The 23,342-nt window shown below is 51.7% G+C and overlaps 1 protein-coding gene across 2 annotated transcripts in view; it reads right to left on the reverse strand.

Moving 5' to 3' along the window:
• The window catches only part of TRABD2B (TraB domain containing 2B), a 220,996-nt gene that overhangs the window by 12,046 nt on the left and 185,608 nt on the right, over positions 1–23,342 (reverse strand). For both annotated transcript variants that reach the window (XM_059922245.1, XM_059922237.1), the window contains 2 exons: positions 4,280–4,370; positions 806–1,075 (listed from right to left, as the gene is read on the reverse strand). In XM_059922245.1, coding sequence (XP_059778228.1) covers positions 806–1,075; positions 4,280–4,370 — 361 coding nt within the window. The remainder of the gene's footprint in view (positions 1–805; positions 1,076–4,279; positions 4,371–23,342) is intronic.

Below are 23,342 nucleotides of genomic sequence, written 5' to 3' on the forward strand. Positions count from 1 at the left end.
TGGGCAGGACTCTGTCCTTCCCTGACAGTCACTCCCTGGGTGCTCTGGTGATGCTGTTCACCAGATGTGGAGATTTCTGCCCAAAAGTGGAATCAAGGGAGACTGCTCTGTGCTGAGCCTGCAGGTGGAGGTTGGAAGACGGCATCTTGGTTACAGCAGGAGCTTTGGTGACAGACAGGCCAAGGGAGTGGTGCAGGCAGACACACAGGCAGAGGACAGACAGGTATCAGTACAGTAGGATGATTTCTGCACCTGCCCATCTCCAACAAGGTTTTATCACAAATCCCCCAGCCCCTCCCGAGACAGAGCCCACGCCATCATCTGCCATGTCTCTCTTGCACACAGGATACCTCTTGCAGCCTCCCTGCCAGCGTGTCGGCTGCTCAGGCCATCCAGGCCCAGAGAGCTCACAGCTTTCTGATTTGGCCGGCCTGTTCCATTTTCTCCTGCTTTCACCTTCTGGCCCATGGGACGAATGGGGTCCGCTTTGCACCCATCATGCATCCAAGAAAGCTAAGGGCAAAGCAGACTTTTGTCTACTGCACCTGAAGGAAGCTTCTATTCCTTCACCTTTAAATGGAGAAAACTGGAAAGTCAGGTGTAAGCGTGCTCTACGAACCCCGAAGGATGAACAGGAGGATCCTCTGTGAACAGGGACAAGCCAGTTTCCGATCGAGTACCCACCTGCCACGCTTCCTTAGAGCCGGGCGTGCGGATAACAGAGTGTGTCTGGTCCTGGGAGGGTCTCAGGTAGGCTGACCAGACAGAGGCCCAGCTCCCGGTAGACCTGCCCCTCCCAGCTCACCTGTCCTCGATGCGGACCCAGAGGTCATTGAACTGCCGCGGCCGCTGGTGTTTGTTCTGCCTCTTGTGCCATTTCTTCTGCCGCCCAAACTCCTCCAGCTGGCTGAGGCTGTCGGGGAGCAGGAGGTGCGGGGACAGGGCTGGGTCCTCCTCCTCAGGCGGGGCAGTGGGGGCTGCCGAGGGGACCGCAGGGATGGCAGCAGCTGGGGTCGCTTGGGCGGGGCTCGCCGAGGTCCCCTCGGGCGGAGGTGCCGGGCTCCGGGCAACAGGGCTGGAAAGGGGCAACCGCACATGAGGCACGCGTGTTGGGGCGTGTCATTCAGGTGCGATGGGGCACGCGATTCAGTGGGAAAGTTGTCACGGCAGGAGAAGATGCCAGGGTGCCCGGCTGAGGGTCACCCAGGAAAACCACCGCCTGGTGTTGCGAGATAGAGCTTTGGTTCGTTCTTTCATTTATTGATTCAGTAGATATTTATGGAGCATCTACCTGGCACCAGGAACTTTTTAGGTAATGGTGTTAGTAGTGATCAAAATAGACAAAGCCCCTGCCCTCTTAGCGCTTACTTTCTGAAGCGGGAGACAGAGAGTAAGATGGGCCAGATGTCAGATGGTGATAACTGCTGAGGAGAAAAATAAAGCAGGGGCAGGAGGGAGAGCGTGGGCCGTGGGGGGAGGGGGCGTTGTTGGCAGGGAGGACAGTCTGGTCCCTGTTGGTGATATTTGAGCCCAGACTAGCAGGAGTGAGAGAGTGAGCCCTGGGCAGGTTTCTGGGAGCATATCTGATCTTGGTCAGGGTCTCGTTCATTCAACAAGCTCTGGCTGAGGGACTTGAGGCGAGTTACCCAACTTCCCTGTGTTGTGCCTCAGTCTCCTGCTCTGGAAAATGGGGATATTACAGCTGGTACTTCCTAGCGGCATCACAATGATTTTGTGAGTTAAAACAGGCAAAGCACTCAGAACGGTGCCTGGCAAATAGCAGCGGAAACACTTCAGTAATTAACTTCCTTAAATATGAAATATTAACGTTGTTGCTGTGCCATTCGTCCAACCATCCACTCATGCATTCAACACTGGTCTCCTGAGCACCTTTTCAGGGGAGGCAGGACAGTGTTGAGCAGGGTGGAACTCAAGGTGGAGGCAGACAGACACGGGTTCACATCCTGGCTCTGCACCTTCCAGGCTATGTGACTAAGGGCAGGGACACAAGTGTCCAAGCAACAGCTGGCTATAAAAGGAGTTAATACTACTCACTTCATAGGGTTGTCATGAGGATGCAAGAGACGAGGTCTTAACATAGTGCCTGGCACGGAACCGGCCTCTCTTTAATGTCACCCTCGAGCAAACGGAGCTGTCTGCAGCAGGCACTGACGTGCGATTAAGTGTGTGGCGTGGACCCCACATTCCATACAGCAGTGCGCAGACACCCCTCGGCCTGGGAACACCCTCTGCTCCTCTCCCTTCTATTCTTCCCTCTCTGTGGTCCAAACGGAATTCCTTCTGGGGACATCTGACCCTGGGGGAAGTTGGTCCTGGTCCCGAGAATTGTAAAGGCAGGCCGGCGCCCAAGGGAGTCTGTCCCCCGACTCCGCTCCCGCGGGCACGATGGGGTGAGGGGCTTCTCTCTCCTTGAAGGACAGAAGGCCATCAGCTCAGCCTGCCCTCCTCCAGCCCCCACGGCAACCCCAGATTCCCAGGGTCCAGGAGATGCCGCAGCTGCTGGGGAGATAATTCAAAACAGGCAGACAAAAAGACGGATCCAGGAAGCACCTGTGGCTGATGATGGCTTTTATTGTTGGGGCCTCCTCGGCATCCCCGCCCCCCTCACCCCACCCACAGGACTTCAGCCTGCACTCGGGGACTCCGGCTGAGAGCGGGGCCTGCGGGGAGTGGGGGGATACCTGTTCCAATGCCCGGGCTCTGAGATGAATAGGAGCCGAGGCAGCCTCGCCGGCCTGCCCGCCCCCCGCCCCGTCCGGACCCACACAATGAGCTTTGAGGTGGAGGTCCTTGGGGCTGTGAGGAGGAGCTTGAGGAAGGCCTTGTCCCTGAGGCTACCTTGGGTCCCTCATTCCTCCAACTCACGCCTACCCTTGGCCCGGTACAAACTGATCTGTGCTGGGCTCCAATGGTCAGGAAGAGCGGTCTGGTCAGGCTGACTCAGAAGATGAGAAGAGGGAGGAGTCCAAGGTGAGAGCGTTTATAAGTTCCTCCAGACGTGCCACAGAGACGGGGGAGGGCATCAGCCTGGAGCTGGGAGACCAGAGGCCCAAGGCCCCAGGCCTCATCTTTGCAGAGTGAAGAGCAAGGCTGCAGTCATTTCTGAGCCCTCCCACCCCTGAGCCCCACCCCCCCAGCCCCTGAGGCAGTACAGGTTGTGGTGAGGACCTTAGGAAGGCCCTAGAGCTAGACTGCCATTGACATGAGCTGTGTGTCCTTCTGCAAGTGGCTTCACCTCCCTGGGCCTCAGCTTCCTCAATTTTAAGGTGGGGATACTCACAGTTCCTGCCTCACGGGGTTGCTATGAGGATTTAATGAGTTAAAAGCGCTTAGAGCCCAACACACAGTGAACAGTCAATAAACATTAGCTATGATTATTCAAGCTTCTTTTGGACTCTGGATTTTATAACATCACGGACAGGGGCCGAAATCACACTCTGGCCACCCCTGTGAGGAAGGTTCCTGCACCGGTTGGTGCACAAGTTGCATGGAAGCCCCGGGTTTCAGGGTTCTGTCGTTGTCTTCTAGGGCTGGGACGCCTCTTCGTGCCCAGCCTGGTGCTGGCACTGTGGGCCACAGGTGAACCCAGCTGGCCTCTGCCCTCAGGCAGCTTCCAGCCTGAGGGGGACAGAAAACCCACAAAGGAAGAGAAGCTGGCCACTGTAGGTGCTATACGGCTCTCTGGGCGGAGCGAGTGCGCCCTGGCAAGAAAGTCAGGTGAGGGAATTGCTGCCAAGAGGCAGCAATGAGAAGGTGCGGTCAGAGGAAGGTGAGGACCAGGTGTGGGCAGGGCTGGGACACAGGGAAGAGGCCTGGCCAGGGCTCGTCCTAAACATGGCCCCATCTCGATTCAGGGCCTGGGCATCCACCAGGTCCTCTAGGCAGCAACCCGGGAGCCCTACAGAGTCCGTGCTCCCCACCGATCGCCAGTCTCTAAATCTTGAACATCTCTCGAAACTTAACGCTCCTCCCATTCCCACCTTCACTGCTTTCCCACCGTCCTGACCTCCTGCCACTATTGCACACCAACCTCCTTCCCGGTCTCCCCACCTCCAGCCTAGCCCCCACTCTTGGGTGCCTGGTGAAGGCCAGTCGCTAGGAGGCCCCATCTCACCAGAGGCTCCTTCAAGACTCTGCCCCGCAGGCCTGAGCGGGAAGGCAGGGTGCAGCCTGCCATACAGCACGTGGTCAGCAGGGCCCGTGGACCAGCAGCAGTGGGCCAGCAAGTCCCACGCCCCCAGATGCCCCAGCTGCTTACCTGTGGATGGTCTGTCCCGCGGGCGTGTGCTCCACCTCCAGCCCTGCCTGCCGAAGGACGTCGATGACTGTGTTGTTCCCCAGAAAGTGACCTGGAACACAAGAGACAAAGTGGGCTCAGCCACATAGCAGGTCATCAGCAACTGGGGACAGCCTCAGGCCAACGACCTACACCAAAGGCAAGGGCCAGCCTCCCTGAAAGGCAGTATGGTGTAGCTGGAAGATGGGCCGGTGCCACCCTGCCTGGGTCCGAATCCTGGCTCTGCTGCTCATTGGTTGTACCACGCTGTGCCTCAGTTTTCCCATCTGTAAAGTGGGAACGACTGTATTAGCAGTCTCTAGGGCTGTTGTGAGGACTCCGGGGACAGTGGTTGGCACGCAGCAAAGGCTCACAGTGTTTATTTCCTGTTGCATCACTGTGCCCCACACCATCAAGCTGACCCCAGCCCTGGACTGTCCAGGCAGGGACAACCTCCAGTAGTCAGACAAGGTCCAGGTCTGAGGTCTATGGCTCATCTTTGTCAGTTCCACCAGCAACTTGAGGCTCCCTGCCTTAGCATGGGAATGGGGTTCTGTGTGGGCACGTCTATCTCCTCACCGGGCTCCATGGGGCAGAGACCGCATGGCTACCGCCCCCCACGTGCTCAGTATGTGTTGGCTGGATCTGAGACTTTGAAGATTCATTTGTTCACCATCTATCCAACGTTTATGGATCACACACTCGACCCAGGCCCTGGGGCGGGCCCTGAGGACTGAATGAGGTGTAAGATTCTGGGGAAGGAGTAATAGAACCCTGTGTGGGGCGCGGAGGGGGCTGGTCTCCATCTCAGTCTCCACCCACTAACCATTCATTCAACAGACATTTATGATGCGTTTGCTCTGCGGCCAGCCCTGGGCTAGACACTGAGAATATAGAAATGAATCATTTGGTCCACAGCCGCAGGTGAGACCAGGCACGGCCCTCTGGCTGGCTGCAGGCTCGAGGTCTGAGAACACGGCGGAGGCTCTCCCAGGCTTCGGTTAGGGAGACTCCTCGCGAGGCCAGTCGCTGTTGGGAGTCAGCCCCGGGCAAGCCCCTCCTCCTCGCTGGGCCTCAGTCTCCCCACTCGTTCAATGTGGGCAGAGTGGTGGTGGCCCCTGCGCCCTCCCAGCCCGTGTCCTTCCCTGCAGCCCCACTCCCACGGGCAGTTCGCTCCCCTCCTGCTCGCCATTCATCCCAGAACCTGGGGGGAAATTCCTGCACTATTATTCTAATTGCCTGTGACGGGTGGTGACAGGTGGGAAGCTGGAAGGTCAGCATGCTGACAGCCCCAGGGAGGTGTGAGGAACACAGGAGGTGGACGAGCTTTTGGGGAGTGGAGAGGCTCCGGCCCAGAGGAAGTGAGGCTGGGAGTGCACAGCGGCTGGAACAGGGGGGCGAACCCCACAGCCCGCTGCCGCCCAGCCCTGCGCACCTCTGGGCTGGTTTCAAGACTCCCCAACAAGTCCCCCACCCAACAGTGTCTCTCTCGGTGGCCTGCCACAGACCCAGAAATCCCACCTCTGGATCACTGCAAAAAAAATCACAGGTCTGGGAACGGGAGACTTGGACCAGAACCCACCACACTGGCTCTGGGACCTTGGGCAGACCCATTACGCCTGTATGCTCTCGGTGTCTCTCTGCGTACAGGGAGGGATTGGGCTGCGCCATGGGCTCCCCTCGTTTTCACATTCATGCGGAAGGCATTAGTTTGACTCCAGAGACCCCTATGAAATTGTACTCTCCCTCCCTCCCTCCCTCCTCCTCTCCCTCCTTTTCACTACCTATTTATTGCATTTATCTGACGAACACTGATTGAGTGCATATCCAGTGCTGGATGGTGATGAACAGGTAGGGGCTTGTTCTAGGCACTCAGGGTCTTGAGAATCAAGGTCTTTTGATCCAGGGTAAGTACTATGCCGAGGGAAGCACACAAGGTGGTGAGCGTGCACAGGAGGCCTCTAATCTAACCTGGGGGGCAGGGTAGACTTCCTGGAGGAGGCATCCCTAGCTGAGGGATGGGATCAGAGTTAACTAGGTGAGGATGAGAGTGGGGTGGCACAGGGTGGGGCGGGGCGTGTTCCAGGTAGGGGGAACAGCATGTGCAAAGACTGTGAGGTCAGTGAGGCTCACCTGGGAAGCCAGCTGCAGAAGACACACGGACAACGCCTGCGCAGCTCTGGCCCTGACCCAGTGCCGTAGAGGACGGAAGACCCAGGCTTCTGCCAAGGCTCTGAGTCTCCCGTACGTGATCCTGAGCAATCAGCTGCCCTGCTGCCAGCCTCAGTTTCCCTGTGTGTCAAATGGGCCTGGATCCCTGTGGCTGCCTCCTTGGGGAGGCTGTAAAGTCCTAACGAGGCAGGAGGAGTGAACGTCCTTTGGAAAAGCCCAGCGTGCACGCTTGAGTGAGGGGCTGAGCCATCCCTGGCTGTGGCCACGGTGTCGACCCCACTCTTGCCTGCCCCCCGGACGTGATCAGGCTGGAACTGGGCGTGGTGGCCCCAGCGCACGGGCTGCAGGAACTCCCTGCCCACAGCTCTTGGAATCCACTCCTGGCAGCAGAGCAATTCCTTCCCTGCCTCCATGGAGACCCATTTAAAGACAGGGGCCTCCAGGCCCAGCAGTGGTCCGCGCAGAAGATTTCAAGAGCCGTAGGGAAAACAGGCCACCTCAGGCTATACCGGAGTAGCACGAATATTTACTGATGGCTGTGTGGTCGCTCTAATAGGAGCATTCCTGGAGCTGGCAGAGGGGGCATTCGGAGGAGCCCAAGCCTTACAGGATGCTGGCCGGACCCTGAGCACTGCCTGGCAACGTTTCAGTGTCTGGTCTACACCCTGCCCGTTCCCTCAACCTCAGTGGTTCCAGGCCCTTACTGTGTATTTTAGGACCCTAAACAGAAGACTTTAGGTACTTGGAGAAATGAGAAGCCATCAGCAATGATTTTTCCAAATTCCTATCCCCTCCTTCTCTGAGCCACACTGGCCTTCACCTCCTTCCCTCCAGGGTGGGGAGGTGTCCGCCCCCTGCCAGGGGCAGCTCCTGCAGGAGGCCCCTCCCACGGGGTTCCTGCCCCAGGACTGTCCAGAGCAAGCCCTCACTCCCGAGACCAGGTTCCCATCGCGACCCCCTCTTTGGGGCTTGTTTTTCTCAGGACCCCATGACACCACAATTTCTGTCCTGTTTTCTTCGTACTCCTCTCACTGCTCCCTCTCTGTCCTCCTCATAGGTTCCTCTTTCCCTTGCCCGATAAATGTGGGTGTCCCTGGGAGCCCTTTCCACAGCCTTCTTTTCTTCTCACTCTATTCACACTCCGTGGAATGCGAATCCATCCATTCATATGGTTTCAGTTACCGCTCTGGACCTGCTGCCCTAGCCCAGACCCATTTGTCCAGTGGCCTCCTGGGCATCTCCACCCGACATCCTCCAGAGCTCCCCCTCCCCCTCCCCTCCTGGATGTGTCTCAGCTGAGTTCCACTATCCAAGTCAGATGGGCCCATCTTCACTCTTCCTTCTCTCTCCTCATCCTCATCCATTCGGTCACCAGAATACCCTGGATTTTACCTCCTAACCATGCTCGACCCTGGCCCAGGTCATCATCACCTTCCGCCTGAATCACCGCAGACAGCATCCGCCTTGCTCTCTCCGGTTCACCCTCTTCACCGTGGCTGGAATGAGCTTCCCACACCCCGGAGCTGCCTCTGTCAGAATGTGTCCCCAACAAGCCACTTGAGGGGAGACCAAGAGCTTTTTGAGGGCAGGGGCCACGCCTGATCCATCTTTGTCCCCAGGGCTGAGATCAAGTCTGGCACAGGGTGGTGGCTTCATGAGTGTTTGTTGAATGAATGAATGACAGAATCTGTCACTCCCTATCCTTTCCATGATCTCATCTTATCCCCAGGAGACCTGAGCTTGAAGATCCCTTCCCCTCATAGCCGTGGCCCAACCCCTTGGTGATGCTCCTGCAGATCCCACCAATCCCAGGAGCCTGGCTGTCAGAGCAGCCCCGGAGGCAGGGCCCAGTGCATGCCGTCCCCAGGGGCTGGCAGACAGAACTTGGGCTTGCCTCCAAGGTCACAAATCCCGAAAAAGGCACCACATCCATCCTGGAACCTGCAGGGAAGGTGTGGAAAGTTTCCAAAGGGGCCCCTCGGTGTCTGAGCTTAGCCCGCATGGCTTGCCCAGGCTCCCGGCTTCTCCTGGCCACTGCTCAGCAGCTCCTTCCAGCACTGACGGCTGCTCTCTGGCCAGCTCTCTGCAGGAAGGAACGTCCCATTTCATCTGCTGAGGCCGTGTGGACCAGGAGACGAAGGAAGAGAGGGAGGACAGTGGGGGCGGGGCACACAGAGCCACAGAGTGGGAGAGAGGGACACACGGAGAGAGGCAGAGAAAGGAGAGACGCTCAGAGACAGATAGTGAGGGGGCGAGAGCTCCAGAACACAGGGAGACAGAGAGAAGAAAGAAGAGAGGAGGTGACGGGGGCTGGGAGACAGGCTGCAACAGACACAGAGACACAGAGACAACAGTAAAGAGAGAAGGAAAAGGAGAGATGTCGGGACAGAGAGAAAGAGATACAAGGAGACAGAGACAGAGAGGGAAGGAGAGGAGGGAAAAAGAGGAGAGAGGAGAAAGAGAACCCAGAAACAGAAACAAAGGGCACGGAGGAGAGATCCATACACCAAAGACACCGAGGAAGGCTTCCTGGAAGAAGGGCCCAGAAAGGGTGGATTCAAGCAGATATATGGGGGTGGGGGGAGTTGGGAAACAGGCAAGGGGAGGAGCAAGGGCCTGGATGAGGATTATAGGTTTGACAAATTGTAAGGCTGGTTTGGTGATTGTGTCCCCTGACCATGCAAGCCGGAGTGCCACTTAAGGGACATCATATACAGGCAGGGAAGGTGTCCTGCTCTGAGTGGGCAGAGGCCCATGATGTTTTAGTGCAGAGACAAAGGCTCCCCTTCTTCCAGGCACAAGCAGGCCTGTGCTAGGGCACAAGGCTCAGTGAGCAGAGCATAGGCTGGGTCTAGTCCCTACCCATCAGCTGGGCATAGCCCAACAGCCCCCATTTACCATCCGACATGAAAGGCAGGGTAGGACAGAGCTAAGAATCCTGTCCTGAGGTTAGGACAGAAAACCTGGCTCGACAGCCAACCAGCTGTGTGACCTCAGGCAGTCTCCTTCCCCTCTCTGTCTCAGTTTCCCTACAAAGGTCTCATGGGTCCTCCCACCTCTATGATTCCATCATGTGATGACCTGAAGGCAAACTCCTCCTCAGTGAGTCTCCTGGGCACAAGATGCTTTTCAAATATTATTTCATTTCATCTTCACAGCAGCATTTCCAGGTACTCCCAGTTTACAGATGAGGGAACTGGAGCTCAGCGAGAGGACGGGACTTGCTCAAGGTCACACAGCCGGTAAAAGGCAAAGCTTGGGCTTCCATCCAGAGATGTCCTAGTTGGCTGCATGGCCAGTACATCTACTCTGAAGTACTGGCGGCTGCGAGGGATCCTGAGCTCACGTTTTGGGGGCGGTGAATCGTCAGAAACATGTGTCCCCTCCAGGTTTCACCAGATCAGAGAGGAAAGTGTGTGAGTATTCAGCTCGAAGTATATGCCAATTAACAGGGCAATTTCCAGACAGTATTGGGGGGCTTGGTGGAGGGGAGGAGGGGAGAACCAGATGTTCCCACAAAAGCTCCAAAGTAACACGGGCTCCCCTCGGCCAGCACACATGTTTTCTCTCCAGTGAGTCCAACGGGTTTCCAGTTTTCTCTTCCTGGAAGAGGGAGTCCAAGCCCATATTTATGTTCCGTCTGAAATTAATGCAAGGGGAACTTTCAAGTGTTACTCTCGCTGCCAGGATCAGCCGCCGGGTATCAAGCAACAGCGGTGTTTGTTTACCCGAGGAAGTGTGACAGGACAGCTAGACAGATGGACCTGGGGGTGGATGGACAATTGGGGGTACCTCGGGGCTTCAAACCTTCCAAGGAGGGTCCGTCTGGGAAACTGGCAGGGCCGAGCTTGCTTTCTCCTGCTCTGCCGGCCAAGCAGGGCTGGACTGGGGCCTTTTCAGTTCAGCAAAGACTGAGATGATGTCTCCCTTGTACCCAGTTTTGTGCCAGGAGCTGAGACACATGGTCCCCACCCTGGAGGACATCACAGGGTGGAGGCGAGACGGGCGCGCAAACAATTACAGGGCAGTGTGAGCTATGCAGTGAGGGAGGGACGCCGGGGCTACGGGGCTGAAGAGGAAGGGACAGGACACAGACTAGGGGGTGAGCCTCCCCCTTGGGCCCCGCCCTTGTCCCACGATGAGGACATAAGCCCTGGGGGTTTTGGGGAACCTGTACCCTAAAGGCCTGGAGCCGCAGAGCCTCCTCCACAAGCCCTCACTGGGACCTCCTACATGTCAGGCACGTGCCAAGCCCTGGGGACCCTGAGATAGGTCAGACGTGGGGCCTTTCCCTCCTGGGGTCTGACACCACCCCAGACTCAGGCAGTGATTGCGCAGAGTGATTGGAGGTCAGCACGAGGCACTGCGGGGAGAGCCCTGGAGACGGAGCCTGTGATGGGTTCTGTGACCTGCAGGGCTCGCTGCGGTCATGGTTACCACTCTTTATAAATCCAGAGGCTCCTTTCCCAGAATGTCAGCCCCCAGCACCCAGGAGAGCACCCTGTTGGCCAACCATGCGGGCAGGGATGGGGCCCAGCGCCCTGAGCCTCACCATCCCTTGGAGCTGAGACCGGCCATGGGGGTCTCCCTGCAGGGTCCCAGCTGGGTCCTCAGAGGCCACCGAGCACTTCTGCCCCATCCCCTGGGGGGGAGTCCTGTTCTTGGAGGACCGTGGGCTCTGAAATAATACTGACGACGCAAGAGCTCACGTGCACCAGGCCTGAGCTGCACATGTGCTGCCCACTGACGCCAGGCTCCTCTTAGAGGGACTCTGAGGGCCGAGAGAAGCCAAGTACCTGGTCTGCCCAGGCTCCTTCCTACGAGGACAGGCGCTGAGCTTCTCACGCGGGCAGTCAGGCTCCGAAGCCCATGCCCTTCACCTAGGACACTCTCTCCTCCCCCTGCCTTCCCCACATGCCCAGCAAGAGTGCTGAGCCCTTAGCTGACATTCCGGATGCCCTGGCTCACAGGCAGAGGTCCAACCTGGTCCAGAGGGCAGGGCTGGCTCCAGTTAGGGACAAGCTAGCAGATGGGATGTTCCTCTGGCTGGCTGGGTGCTCTGGGCCGAAACAGGAAGGGTGACTCTGGCCAAGGATCTCAGCCTGGAGCAGGCGTGCCAACCGCCAGATGTGTACATGGTGGGGTGGCAGGGCCCTTTGAAACACCATCGGAAAACTCTGAAACACTTCTGGACGCTGTGGCCTCATGTTCCAAAGTGGGGAGAATGGCAGGCCATGGGCATTTGCCCGGGAGGAGAGAAAGTGGCTGGGCGTGTACTATTTGCTGGGTCCCTCGTTTCTAAGGTTACCAGGGCCCTACATGGGCTGTGGCTGCTCTTCTGTGCTCAGCCATGAGCTCTGAGGAGTTTTTGTTCCTGAGGCCCCTGAGTGGAGAACCAGGGGGGGAAGGAGGTGGATGGGGTCTTGCCCTGAGGACTGTGGGGATGAGGAGAGGAATTGGAAGGCAGCTGCACATACATCAGGGAAATTTCAACCAACCAGTTCTCACCTCCTCCAGGAAGTCTTCTCTGACCTACCCTCCCCTTCCTAGACTAGGAGATGACAAATGTGCTCAGCATGAGCAGAGCTGTGATAGGGAAATCCTGTGGGACTATGGGATCCCAGAGAAGAGGTCACAGAAGGCCCAGGCAGGAGAGGGGAAGGTCATTCTCAGGAGAACAGAGGGCCCAAGTAGCAGCTGGATGGCTTTTTAGGGAGACGGGCATCAGAAAGAATGGCCTAATCAGTGTTGACCATTGTTTCACTCCAGTTCTAAGATTCTCTCACTTCTCATCTCCACCTTGATTTACCCATCTGCCAAATGAAATAATAAATACGATCCTGTCTCCCTCCAGGAGGCACTGAGGACATGAAAGCCACATAAGCTGATGGATATGGGTGTTCTTCAAGCAGGATGGTGCCCACTCTCCAAGGAGCAATTGCTGCTGTTTTTAATTTTTAAATGTTACTGGTGTTCCGTGTGTCGGGCTTCTATCTCGCCCTTCTCTCAAGCCCGGGTCTTCACCATGAGTCGACTTCTGTGTCCCAGCCCCACAGGCGTGTTCCTGATTATGGGCCTGTGGCACTTCAGCTGGGGCTCAAGAGAGGCTGGCGCGGCCTGGAGGCTGGGCGTTCTGGATGTGCAGGTGCTCGGGGTAACGGCTACAGCACCTCTGTCTCCGATGCTCACACAGCCTGGCTTTGAACTCTTCAAATCCTGCTTTATGCTTGGACTTCTGCTTCCTGTGGGTGGGTGGTGTGGGGCACAGGTGGCAGTAGTCCTATGTGGAGGAATTTCCAGGCCCTAGAGGGCTCTTAGCTCCATACTCCTCCCAAGGACTTCAAGAGAGACGGAAGCAAACTCTGCTAGAGGGTTAGGATTCTATGATGATGGAAGGCTGGGATATCAGAACCACACAGTCTTGGAACAACAGACTGTTAGGGTCAAAGGACTTTGTAAGGTCAGAAGTTAGAATTATATTCAGGCTGTAGCACACTGGGGTTACAGAATATACCAGTGGCTCTCGGAGTTCAGAATGAATGGGCCCTGCAGGTTAACTGGTCTACCCTTGAGTCTGGCTCGTGTCTCCAACCTAGCTCAGCCAGCCCCCACATTATGCATTCTGTTCCAGATTTCAGGATGGCTGCACAAGTGAACACAACCTGAGAAAGCCCCAGTTCCCTAGAGCTAGGGACGAAACTGTAATTTTCTACTAGTGCCTGGGACTGAGACCCCCTCTCCCTCCACCCCAGAGGCCTGAGGCCCAAGAGATACCATGTGACTGAATGGAATGAACTTGTTTCTGGGTGATTTGGTCTAGTATGTCTTTATAGAACATCTCCTGGGTGTTGGCAATTCTGCGGAGATATGGGCCCTGCCCTGGAGTAGTTCACAATCAGTGGGATGCTTATTGATCAGGGGTTGCTAGGATGAAATCAGGAAAAGGCCTGGAGTGTAGATGCATCTACCTTTACACCCTAGATGTCCAGTGTTGCTGTAGAAAATCTTACAAGCTGTGATTTGGGACCATTGCAGGTTCACAGGCCCTCAATCACAAATCAGCATGGTCTATGTTCCCAGCAATCAGAGCAGATATGGGGCAGGCATGTGGCCTAATCCAGGTCCACAGCAGACACCACTAATCAATCAGACCTCTTCTCTGCTGAGCTTCAATATGGTCTTGTCATCCTTCATATACCACACTCCAGGCAACCATACCAATCAATCACAGTTGGCTCAGGATATGAAATTCATTTAACTTCCTGTCAATGTCAGTTCTTGTGGCCAATCTCTCTTACATTTATGTCAAATGTTCTCCTGTCTTCAAACCAAGAACAAGCTCCCAGCCCCCTCTTTCTCTGCACATGACTTCAACTTCTACTTTACAGAGTGGAGCTCTGATTAGAGGCCATCAGGTCACCTTTCCACCACCAAATTACCTTCCTGCCAGCCTTCTCCCTTCTCCAATTATAGGTGAGGAAGTGCCCTTTTCTATCCAAGGCCATATCCTCTACCTGAGCTCTGGCCCCCCCCTTTCCTGCCTTCTTGGAAACTTGGGCTAGTCATTTTTCCCAATTTCTCTCCTGTATCATTGGCCTCACCCCTCCTACTGTACGCTTTTCATCATGTTTTAGGCTTGCTCGATTCTCTCCTATCTGAAGAGAAGGCGGGTGGGTGGGAGAAACAATACAGTTACCAACTTTTAATTTTGCCAAATAAGGGCTTTGAAAGCCCTGTTTGTTTCATATCACCACTATTTTCTTTTTAAAGCGAAAGATGTTTAACTTCAAACACAGTAGAAAGAAGATAATTTCAGAATATAAGCCTGTAAAGTTAATACACTTCATTAATAAAAAATTCACCATCTTGTACTTATTTTTCTCAGTTATTTGTAGGCCAGAGGAAATCCAAGGACACACTTAAGATCTCTGAGGACACTTAGGCTCAGCTTGTCAAACTGCATGGGCCTGGCAGTCGGGAATCAGCCCTCCCCTAACCCTGGGCTGGTGCACCCCTCCATGGCAGTGGCCTGGCTCCTTCCAGAATATCCAGGTTTGCACACTGGCCACAGTTACCTCCCAAGGAGGCGGGGCTTCCATCTGGGTCCCCAGCTGTCACCCAGGCCTGCTCAGAGTTGTCACACATGTCCACACCCCAACTGCCCTGGAACCTGCTGAATAACTTCCAGAGGGGTCAAACTGCTCCTGGATACAGAAGCATCACAAACGCTAAGGAGAGTACTCTTCTGTGGGATGTACCAGCTAAAAAGACACTCTCCTACAAAATCGTCAACCTTTCTGGAAGTATACAGCAAGGGCACCATGCACGGGGGGAAATGGTCAGGACTAGGACCCAAGAGGCCAGGATTCAAGTTGAAGGTCTGCCTGCAAGGCCTTGAGGAAGCCATTCATCTGCTCTGGGCCTTAGTTTTCATCTGCAAAATAAGTATAATAACCCCCTTCTCGTGGGCTTATTGTGAAGATAAGAGGTGATGTAATCTAAGAGCCTGGAATGGTGGCTGGCCCACAGGAGGGTCTCTATGATAAGGATCCCTCCACCACGGTAGGGGGTGTAATGCTATTATCTAAAGTACATCTAGCACAGTCTGATGAGGCAGGTGTATTATCCCCATTTTACAGATGAGAGACTGAGGTCCTTGGAGGTGAAATGGCTTTCCCAAGCTCTCTTAATTAACAGTGATGGAGCCCGGCTTTATACCCAGGCATCCTGACTCCAAAGCTCTGACCCTTTGCATCAAATCTCCCTGTAGAGCAGAACAGAGGAGGGGCCGGTCGGCCTGCAGCACTGGGAATCCCAGTCTGTGCTGTGGACTCTCAGGAAGGGGTTCTGGAGCAGGAGTGGGCTGGGGAAGGATCTGGATAGGCACAGGGGGTGGCCAGGCAGGTGGAGGCTCTTTCTCTCCCTCACCCTAGCGAGCCTGAGGCTGGTCTCAGGCTGGTCTGCTGTAAAATGGCAGAACCTCAGGCTATAGAATGACAGGATGGGCAAGGCCAGGCTGTGGGTGGCCGGGAGTCTTATAATCATATTTCTGTGTCCTAAGCTATTTCCTAGAGACATTCATGAAACTGGATCTGAGAGACTGTTGCACGAACAGACACCCTCTGGGGGATGGCGAGGTGTATTTCCAGGGGCACAGACCCTCCCTCCCTCCCACAGTGCCTTCTTTGAGGGCCGGACAGGGGATGGGCAACGAGTCAGGCTGACTCAGGTGCCCAGTGCTCGGGGGTCTGGGAAGGCCTGAGTTGGAAAAGGCACCCAGACGGGAACGTGTGCCATGGAGCTGGTGCGTCTGTAGGTCGCATGCTGCCGAAGAGCGCTGGGCCTGTCCCTGCATGTACGTCCTCAGCCTGCCTTTGGATGTGGGACTCAGGAGCTATGTGGCCATAAGGACACAGCAAGGCAGGCGTGGACTTCTGTCACCACGAGTTGTGTGTGGACGTGTCCCATGCTGACACACTGTTACAGCTCCTCTCATCTGGCTCCCTGACCGCACGTGAGAACAGAGCCCCTGACTACAGCTCTGGATCCGGGGACCAGTCCTGGCTCTGTCCCCAACTCGCCATGAGCTTCACCCATGTCCTGGCTTCTGTGGAACTCAGTCTGCCCATGGCTATGATGAGGTGGGCAGGCTCGAGCTTGGAGGCTGAGTCCAGCTTTGAAATTCTCAGGTCGAGGGTAGATTTGCAGCACCGAGCAGGCCATTTGCTCCAGGTGTTGCTGAGCCAGAAGTGGCAGCTGCCGGCAAGACGTGCCCACAACCCCGGGCCTGTTGCTATAGGACAGAGGGTGTGTAAGAGCCAAGGTGGGGCTCCCATTGCCCTCACTTTACTGCTGGGCTGTTCTAAGCTCTCCAGGCCAGGAGACCAGGATTGGAGGATCTGGTCAACATTCATTCACCTGTTCCTTCCTTCACTCATTCATTCTTTCATACCTTCACTGAGCTCGAAACATATTTCACATGACTGAAAAACACAGGCATGTTGAAGTGAAGCCTGCCTTCCTGGAGCTCAGGGTGCTGGTGGGAGACAGAGCCAGCACCCTGCACTGGCTCCACTGTGGGGAGCAGCCTGGAAGCGGGGAGAGGACCAGGAGGCTGGAGCTGATGGAGGCTTGGACCAGGACAGTGGCAGTGAGGATGGACAGAGTAGACAGGGGTGAGGTCTTTCTGGTGGTCTGTCAAAAAAACTGACCAGGCCTGCGCTCTCCGACTGCCAGCGATGGCAGGTCTGGGCCCCACGCTCCAGCGCCATCCATTTTCAGGGCTAGTTGATTCGGCAGAACCTCCAGAATGACCATGATCCTGCCAACATCTTGATTTCAGCCCAGTGAAATCCATTTCGGAGTTTTGAGCTCCAGGACGTCGTGTGGCTGACAGGGTCTTGGTGCTCCGGCCTGAGCCTCTGAGGTGGGAGAGCCGAGTTCAGGACATTGGACCACCAGAGACCTCCCGGCCCCATGTAGTATCAATCTGTGAGAGCTCCCGCAGAGATCTCCATCTCAACGCTAAGACCCAGCTCCATCCAACGTCCAGCAAACTACCATCCAACGTCCAGCAAACTACCAGTGCTGGACGCCCCATGCCCAACAACTAGTAAGACAGGGACACAACCCCACCCACTAGCAGAGAGGCTGCCTAAAAACATAATAAGTTCACAGACACCCCAAAACACACCACTGGACATGACCCTGCCCACCAGAAAGACAAGATCCAGCCCCACCCACCAGAACACAGGCACCAGTCCCCTTCACCAGGAAACCTACACAAGCAACTGAACCAACCTCACCCACTGGAGGCAGACACCAAAAACAACAGGAAATATGAACCGGCAGCCTGCGAAAAGGAGACCCCAAACACAGTAAGTTAAACAAAATGAGAAGACAGAGAAATAAGCAGCAGATGAAGGAGCAAGGCAAAAACCCACCAGACCAAACAAATGAAGAGGAAATAGGCAGTCTACCTGAAAAAGAATTCAGAGTAATGATAGTAAAGATGATCCAAAATCTTGGAAATAGAATGGAGAAAACAAAAGAAACATTTAACAAGGACCTAGAAGAACTAAAGAGTAAACAAACAATGATGAACAACACAATAAATGAAATTAAAAATTCTCTAGAAGGAATCAATAGCAGAATAACTGAGGCAGAAGAACGGATAAGTGACCTGGAAGATAAAATAGTGGAAATAACTACTGCAGAGCAGAATAAAGAAAAAAAGAATGAAAAGAATTGAAGACAGTCTCAGAGACCTCTGGGACAACATGAAACGCACCAACATTTGAATTATAGGGGTCGCAGAAGCAGAAGAGAAAAAGAAAGGGTCTGAGAAAATATTTGAAGAGATTATAGGCGAAAACTTCCCTAACATGGGAAAGGAAATAGTCAATCAAGTCCAGGAAGTGCAGAGAGTCCCATACAGGATAAATCCAAGGAGGAACACGCCAAGACACATATTAATCAAACTATCAAAAATTAAATACAAAGAAAAAATATTAGAAGCAGCAAGGGAAAAGCAACCAATAACATAAAAGGGAACCCCCATGAGGTTAACAGCTGATCTTTCAGCAGAAACTCTGCAAGCCAGAAGGGAGTGGCAGGACATATTTAAAGCGATGAAAGGGAAAAACCTACAACCAAGATTACTCTACTCAGCAAGGATCTCATTCAGATTTGATGGAGAAATTAAAGCCTTTACAGACAAGCAAAAGCTAAGAGAATTCAGCACCACCAAACCAGCTTTACAACAAATGCTAAAGGAACTTCTCTAGGATGGAAACACAAGAGAAGGAAAAGACCTACAGTAACAAACCCAAAACAATTAAGAAAATGGTAATAGGAACATACATATTGATAATTACCTTAAATGTAAATGGATTAAATGCTCCAACCAAAAGACATAGACTGGCTGAATGGACACAAAAACAAGACTCATATATATGCTGTCTACAAGAGACCCACTTCAGACCTAGGGACACCTACAGCCTGAAAGCGAGGGGGTGGAAAAAGATATTCCATGCAAATGGAAATCAAAAGAAAGCTGGAGTAGCAATTCTCATATCAGACAAAATAGACTTTAACATAAAGACTATTACAAGAGACAAAGAAGGACACTACATAGTGATCAAGGGATCAATCCAAGAAGAAGATATAACAGTTGTAAATAATTATGCACCCAACACAGGAGCACCTCAATACATAAGGCAAAGGTTAACAGTCATAAAAGAGGAAATCGACAGTAGCACAATAATAGTAGGGGACTTTAACACCCCACTTTCACCAATGGGTAGATCATCCAAAATGAAAATAAATAAGGAAACACAAGCTTTAAATGACACATTAAACAAGATGGACTTAATCGATATTTATAGGACATTCCATCCAAAAACAACAGAATACACTTTCTTCTCAAGTGCTCATGGAACATTCTCCAGGATAGATCATATCTTGGGTCACAAATCAAGCCTTAGTAAATTTAAGAAAATTGAAATCATATAAAGTATCTTTTCCGACCACAATGCTATGAGACTAGATATCAATTACAGGAAAAAAACTGTAAAAAATACAAACACATGGAGGCTAAATAATACACTACTAAACAACCAAGAGATCACTGAAGAAATCAAAGAGGAAACCAAAACATACCTAGAAACAAATGACAATGAAAACACGATGACCCAACACCTATGGGATGCAGCAAAAGCAGTTCTAAGAGGGAAGTTTATAGCAATATAATCCTACCTCAAGAAACAAGAAACATCTCAAATAAACAACCTAACCTCATACCTAAAGCAATTAGAGAAAGAAGAACAAAAAAACCCGCCAAAGTTGGAAGAAGGAAAGACATCATAAAGATCAAATCAGAAGTAAATGAAAAAGAAATGAAAGAAACAATAGCAAAGCTTAACAAAACTAAAAGCTGGTTCTTTGAGAAGACAAAAAAAAATTCACAAACCATTAGCCAGACTCAGCAGGAAAAAAAAGGGAGAAGACTCAAATCAACAGAAATAGAAATGAAAAAGGAGAAGTAACAACTGACACTGCAGAAATACAAAGGATCATGAGAGATTACTACAAGCAATTATATGCCAATAAAATGGACAACCTGGAAGAAATGGACAAATTCTTCGAAAAGTGTAACCTTCCAAGACTGAACCAGGAAGAAATAGAAAATATAAACAGACCAATCGCAAGCACAGAAATTGAAACTGTGATTAAAAATCTTCCAACAAACAAAAGCCCAGGACCAGATGGCTTCACAGGCGAATTCTATCAAACATTTAGAGAAGAGCTAACACCTATCCTTCTTCTAAAATATAGCAGAGGGAGGAACACTCCCAAACTCATTCTACGAGGCCACCATCACCCTGATACCAAAACAAGATGAAGATGTCAAAAAATAATAAAATTACAGGCCAATATCACTGATGAACATAGATGCAAAAATTCTCAACAACATACTAGCAAACAGAATCCAACAGCACATTAAAAGGATCATACACCATGATCAAGTGGAGTTTATCCCAGGAATGCAAGGATTCTTCAATATACGCAGATCAATCAATGTGATACACCATATTAACAAATTGAAGGATAAAAACCATATGATCATCTCAATAGATGCAGAAAAAGCTTTCGACAAAATTCAACACCATTTATGATAAAAACTGTCCAGAAAGTAGGCATAGAGGGAACCTACCTCAACATAATAAAGGCCATATATGACAAACCCACAGCTAACATCATTCTCAATGGTGAAAACTGAAACCATTTCCTCTAAGATCAGGAACAAGACAAGGTTGCCCACTCTCACCACTATTATTCAACATAGTTTTGGAAGTTTTAGCCACAGCAATCAGAGAAGAAAAAGAAATAAAAGGAATCCAAATCAGAAAAGAAGTAAAGCTGTCACTGTTTGCAGATGACATGATGCTATACGTAGAGAATCCTAAAGATGCTACCGGAAAACTACTAGAGCTAATCAATGAATTTGGTAAAGTAGCAGGATACAAAATTAATGCACATAAATCTCTTGCATTCCTATACACTAATGATGAAAAATCTGAAAGAGAAATTAAGGAAACACTCCCATTTACCATTGCAACAAAAAGAATAAAATACCTAGGAATAAACCTACCTAAAGAGAAAAAAGACCTGTATACAGAAAACTATAAGACACTGATGAAAGAAATGAAAGACGATACAAACAGATGGAGAGATATACCATGTTCTTGGATTGGAAGAATCAACATTGTGACTCTGACTAGACTACCCAGAGCAATCTACAGATTCAATGCAATCCCTATCAAACTACCAATGGCATTTTTCACAGACCTAGAACAAAAGATTTCACAATTTGTATGGAAACACAAAAGACCCCGAATAGCCAAAGCAATCTTGAGAAAGAACAACAGAGCTGGAGTAATCAGGTTCCTGGACTTCAGACTATATTACAAAGCTACAGTAATCAAGAGAATATGGCACTGGCACAAAAACAGAAATATAGATCAATGGAACAGGATAGAAAGCCCAGAGATAAACCCACGCACATATGGTCACCTTATTTTTGATAAAGGAAGCAAGAATATACAAAGGAGAAAAGACAGCCTCTTCAATAAGTGGTGCTGGGAACATTGGACAGCTACATGTAAAAGAATGAAATTAGAACACTCCCTAACACCATACACAAAAATAAACTCAAAATGGGTTAAAGACCTAAATGTAAGGCCAGACACTATCAAACTCTTAGAGGAAAACATAGGCAGAACACTCTATGACATAAATCACAGCAAGATCCTTTTTGACCCACCTCCTAGAGAATTGGAAATAAAAACAAAAATAAACAAATGGGACCTAATGAAACTTAAAAGCTTTTGCACTGCAAAGGAAACCATAAACAAGACGAAAAGACAACCCTCAGAATGGGAGAAAATATTTGCAAACGAAGCAACGGACAGAGGATTAATCTCCAAAATATACAAGCAGCTCATGCAGCTCAATATCAGAAAAAAAACAACCCAATCCAAAAATGCACAGAAGACCTAAATAGACTTTTCTCCAAAGAACATATACAGACTGCCAACAAACACATGAAAGGATGCTCAACATCACTAATCATTAGAGAAATGCAAACCAAAACTACAATGAGGTATCACCTCACACCAGTCAGAATGGCCATCATCAAAAAATCTACAAACAATAAATGCTGGAGAGGGTGTGGAGAAAAGAGAACGCTCTTGCACTGTTGGTGGGAATGTAAATTGATACAGCCACTATGGAGAACAGTATGGAGGTTCCTTAAAAAACTAAAAATAGTACTACCATATGACCCAGGAATCCCACTACTGGGCATATACCCTGAGAAAACCATAATTCAAAAAGAGTCATGTACCACAATGTTCATTGCTGCACTATTTACAATAGGCAGGACATGGAAGCAACCTAAGTATCCATCGACAGATGAACTGATAAAGGAGATGTGGCACATATATACAATGGAATATTACTCAGCCGTAAAAAGAAACAAAATTGAGTTATTTGTAGTGAGGTGGATGGACCTAGAGTCTGTCATACAGAGGGAGGGAAATTAGAAAGAGAAAAATACCGTATGCTAACATATGTATATGGAATCTAAAACAAAAAAGTGGTTCTGATGAACCTAGGGGCAGGCGGGAATAAAGACGCAAATGTAGAGAAAGGACTTGAGGACATGGGGTGGGGGAAGGGTAAGCTGGGATGATGTGAGAGAGTGGCATGGACATATGTACACTACCAAATGTGAAGTAGATAGTGGGAGGCAGCTGCATCGCACGGGGAGATCAGCTCGGTGCTTTGTGACCATCTAGAGGGGTGGGATAGGGAGGGTGGGAGTCGCAAGAGGGAGGGGATATGGGGATATATGTATACATATAGCTGATTCACTTTGTTATACACCAGAAACTAACACAACATTGTAAAGTAATTATACTCCAATAAAGACGTTAAAAAAAACCAGAAACAAAAATAAAAACTGACCAGGAATCAGCTGGATTTCAGAGATGGGGAAGAAACTGGAGGTGGGTAGGAGGCCTGCGTGCTGGCCTGGTGCCTGAGTGGACATTTATGCTGCGGTGTACTTGGGGTTTCAGTGTCAGTGGTTGCCTGGGCCACTGTGATTTTTGTCTCTATGCTCTCCTGTTTCCACACCCACAGGAAGAAGCAGGTATTAGCTACCCCCAGCCCCTGGGTGACTGGTCCTGAGCCCTGGAGCAGGTGGGGCAGGTAAAGCGTGCAGAATGCTGGATCCCTTACTGGCCTCCGTCAGTGACCGGGCTCTCTAGGGGCTCGTCTTAGGCTAGGGGAGGAGCCTGGGGGCTAGTTGAGCTCCCAGTGGTGCCCCTTTTGTGGTCAGCTGTGGGCCGTTTTAGCACAGGATACACTGCCCAGATGCCCATAGGAGGGAGGGCTGGGGAGCCTGCTGGGATGGTGAGTGAGGGAGAGTGCGTGTTGGGGAGCACTTACTTCCCTGCATGGTCCCCAGATCTGTTCTGACTCATGCCAGGTCCCCAGCAGGTGTCCTGCAGTCAAAGTCCTGCTTCTACTGGCTCCTTCAGGCAGCCCCTCCCACCCCTACAGGAACCCCGCTCTTCTCAGAAGTCTGTTTGAATATCTCCTAGAATCGCGGTTGGCCCAAGTGAGTCCTGGCTGTTTCTGCTCAGATGAGTGAACTGAGGCTGCCAGAGGGGAGGGAAGAGGCCACATCAGGCCGTGGCACAGCTGCAGCGTGAGCCCAGAAGTCTCCGTCCAGCTGCAGGTGTGGTCTTATAGAGCCTGTCCCAGAGGTCCTGTCTTTCTGAGGCCCTCCCATACGCCTCTGCCG

The sequence above is a fragment of the Balaenoptera ricei genome, chromosome 1, assembly GCF_028023285.1.
Source record: "Balaenoptera ricei isolate mBalRic1 chromosome 1, mBalRic1.hap2, whole genome shotgun sequence".
Taxonomy (NCBI): domain Eukaryota; kingdom Metazoa; phylum Chordata; class Mammalia; order Artiodactyla; family Balaenopteridae; genus Balaenoptera; species Balaenoptera ricei.